The sequence below is a fragment of the Nicotiana attenuata genome, chromosome 3 (genome assembly GCF_001879085.1).
Source record: "Nicotiana attenuata strain UT chromosome 3, NIATTr2, whole genome shotgun sequence".
Classification (NCBI taxonomy): Eukaryota; Viridiplantae; Streptophyta; class Magnoliopsida; order Solanales; family Solanaceae; genus Nicotiana; species Nicotiana attenuata.
The window spans coordinates 24,089,344-24,093,266 of NC_031991.1; the positions used below are offsets into that span (position 1 = coordinate 24,089,344).

Below are 3,923 nucleotides of genomic sequence, written 5' to 3' on the forward strand. Positions count from 1 at the left end.
AAAAAAAGAGAAGAGATGTGGCTTCTACAGGTGTTGGAATGTCCTGTTATGTGTCGTGGCTCTCTATTATGTGGGCGGGCCTTAGGTCCGTGTGGGGTTATTTAGGGTAAATTTGTTGTGGTCGTGTGCAATAATGTCTTGCCTTTTCCTTGCAGATTGGATTCCGTAAATAGGGTACCGATAGGAGTTGTACCTATTAGAACTTGTTTGATGGTTACTCACATATATGGTTCCTCTTTTCATGTTTAGTTATATTTAGTTGTGCTGTAAGGTTTTATTGTGATTGTATGTTTCCAGGTGGCGTTTGTGTGGCTTGTTTGTGGGTCGGGTGAGTAGTTAAGAGTTCGCATGTTTTGTACATCATTATCAGTGTTGGGAATGGTTTGGAAACAAGAAATTCTAGTCGATAATAGGCTATTTAGATGGTACGAGTGTTGGTAATGGGCAGCTTATTATGGTTAGAATTATAGCTACAGGTATAAGGCAATGTTTAGCGTCGTATGGTTATACCTGTGGATTGTATGCACGGGCTGTTTCTTCTAAGATGAGGATTATACAGTGTTTAGCGAGAATAAGGCCCTTAGTGGATGTGGAAATTGGGTGTTCTAAAGGCTTATCGGTCACGATGGAAAGGAAATAATCTTCGGTTGAGATATGTTGTCGAGCTTATTATGTTTTGGGGTGACATGGGATCACTCATGTGCATGTGTATCGTGAGTTTATACAGTGATTTGAGTGACCCTTGGCACGTTCGAGGACAAACATCTTTTTAAGAGGGAGAGTGTAACGACACCCGTCCATTTTTTCATTGATAAATTTAAACCCCAAATTTTTTCCCTTCTTTAGTGGTTCGAGTCTTGAAGTCATTTTCATATTTGTAAATTATGACTTACGTGTGTGATCAATTTCGTTTTTCAAGAGTTCCGGGGTTGATTCGGAAGAATGTTTTTCATATGTATGAAGCTTAAAGTTTAAAATCTTAAATTGAGGTTTGATTTTGTGAAATAATCCCCCAGAATGGTATTTTATGGCTTCCTAAGGTTCGTATGGTGATATTAGATTTGGCCGGAATTCCCAAAATTAAATTCGAGGTCCCTAAGGTTTGATTTGGCATGTTTTGGTCGAAAAGTTGGCAATTTGAAGGTTTAGAAATTCCTTAAGGTTTGACTATGGTAAACTTCTATGGCTATCGAAGTTTAGATTTTGGTTTTGGGACTTGAATGGAACCCGTTTTGTTATTGTAACGTATCTTGCAAAATTTGGCGCCAATTCCGAGTTAATTTGATAAGGAATCAGACGAGTTGGTTGATTTTTTTTAGAAGTTCCTTGAGTTCGTTGTAATATTTCATGCATTTTGATTGTCTGATTCGTGGTTCTAGAAATGTTATTTTGGTGCTTTGATTGTGCGAGCGAGTTTCGTAAGATATTTTTGAACTTGTTGAATGATTAGTGTGGAGGCCACGGGAGCTCGAGTGAAGTTCGGAACAGAAGCGTTTCAGAGTGTTTCGGTTGTTTCAGTTTTTCTGGTGTGTGCTGGTGCCCTCACGTCCTCGCCAATGCAAGAACACGTTTGCGTTTTGCGAATTCCTCAACAATTGTGAGGTAAGGGGTCACATTTGCAAGTTCACGTGTGGTCTTCAGTTTCGCATTTGCGAAAGCACATTGTTCGCTTTGTGATGGGGCCTGGGCGAAGCTGGATCGCATTGTGATCACATGGTCGGCTTTTGCGAAGGACCCCTGATTTCGCAAAAATGCAGTATGGGTCGCAATTGCGACATTCCTGGGTTCATCAGGAGCCGCATTCTGCGATGGTTAGTCCGTATTTGCGAGGGTTTGCCAATTTGCAAACCCCTGTGTCGCAATATGCGACATCGCACTTGAAGCAAAAGGGCAGGAAGACAAAGATTAAGCTCATTTTTGTAATCTTGAACCCTAAACTCGGTATGGGGGGGGGGGGGGGGGGGGAGGGGGGGTGGGGGGAGGCAATTTGGAGATGGAATTTCCACATAAAATCAAGTGGGGTAATTAATATTTGATGCAATTATAAATATATTACATGATTAATATATGAGATAACATCTAAATTCATGAGATTTGAAGGGGAAATTTGGGGAGGGGGGTGTCTATGTTTTTGAAAAATAAAAATTTGAATTTGAGAAGTCCGAGTTGGACTCTGGATATACAAAACAAAACACATATATAGACGTAGATTAGGGTAGTCCAAAGATCTCACCTTTGGACCCTGGTTTTGAACACGGGCCGGGTCGGGATGACTTTGTTGACTTGGGGGAATTGTATAAAGATCATACGCTTTTACTTATTGGAATTGGTTTCTTTTGCATACTTGATTTTATTAAGTCGACTTTGGTTCGATTTGTGCGAGCAATAAGGTGAATTGTAAAGAAAACTTATTTTTGAGTGTTATTTGGCCTAGTTGAGGTAAAGTTCATGCCTAACTTGTGTGGGGGAACTACCCCGTAGAGATTAGTTTAAATACTATGTGGAAGACGTGTACACGAGGTGACGAGTGTGTCACGGCCTTATATGTAGAAATTGACCGATTTAAAGACTCTTAAGGCCTTCTTTCAATGCATTTAATTAAAGTTGCCCATATCATGATATATTTCTATAAGTTTATCTATATCTATATTGAAAGTTGTCATTACATGTCTAAATCCTTATTGCTTCAAAGCTTACTCTAATATTCTTTAATCGAATTGTTAACCATCTTTTATTGTCACGGCTACCTATTCTATTATTGAGTTGTTCCTTATTTGAAGTCAATTATACATGTTACCTACTCTTTTATTGTTGTCACGACCCAGATTTTCCACCCTCAGGAGTCGTGATGCGCCTACTGATAAAGCGAACCTTTTTGCTGATGTGGTGTAGAAGCTATCCGAAACGGGAACTTTGGGACCCATGGATATCTGAAGCACCATGTGAGACCTAAAGTGCAGACTGAACTGGCCTACCCACAAAACCTCTACCATTACACGCCTTGCCTCCAAAATAGGGATCAGTAGATCCTCCCAGTCGACGAGGCCTCTTAGCCTCCCTCTCCTCCCTCTTTTGGACCCGCATACCTTCCATCATCCTAGCGATCTCTACAACCTGTTAAAACAGAGTATTCGTCTCCAACTCTTGAGCCATGCTGAATCTAAGAACATGAATGAGCACCTTGATAAATCTGCGGACTCTCTCTATGCCGGTTGAAACAAGGGCAAGTATATGTCGGGATAAATCGCTTGTCGCTCCCCCTTTTTCTCGCAAAATCGGGTTTATGACATTTGGTTGGGACAACTCTTTCCTTTTGGGAAAGGGGTTTTGCAATATTGAAGAGTCGCCACCTAACGATTTTTAAGGTGCGTTAGGGCACCTGTAGGATTCAACTACAACTATGTTTGATAACCATAGATAGGGTAAGGGCTTGAAATTATCCCAAGGGGAAGGTGTTAGGCACCCCTCAGGATCCACTAGTGTGGTTCCCGGCCAGATAGTTTTTGTGAATTTGTACAATTAGCAAGTAATAAAATAAGGCTCAAATAATAGAGGATTTTTAAATCTTAATACACAAGTGTTTGTTTAAAAAAACAATAAAAGTGAGGTTTTCAAAAAGAGTTATAATCTAATCATACTGATGAATGTAAAGAGGTCCTAGGTTTGTTTGTAATATGGATCACGTCAATGCAATACCCGGTAATCACTCCTCAAAAGAGGGGCTACACGTGGTATTAGCACACCGATCATCATATCCATATCTACCCTTCCCACCCCGTGAAGGTATTAAAGCGTGGATTGGTCTCGACCTCTATTGCGTGCTATTACCCGTCCCATTCCTATCAGTCCCGGAGGAATTTTAGGACTACTATTCCTATAAGAGGGAGGATTTTAGGCTGACTCTTAGGTTTAAAGGTAAAAAG

General features: G+C 40.5%; 1 protein-coding gene across 1 annotated transcript in view; it reads left to right on the forward strand.

The window, feature by feature from the left end:
- The window catches only part of LOC109224233 (RNA-directed DNA polymerase homolog), a 6,453-nt gene extending 6,117 nt beyond the window's left edge, over positions 1–336 (forward strand). The window contains exons 4-5 of the mRNA XM_019388821.1: positions 156–213; positions 298–336. Of these exons, the coding sequence (XP_019244366.1) occupies positions 156–213; positions 298–336 (97 nt within the window). The remainder of the gene's footprint in view (positions 1–155; positions 214–297) is intronic.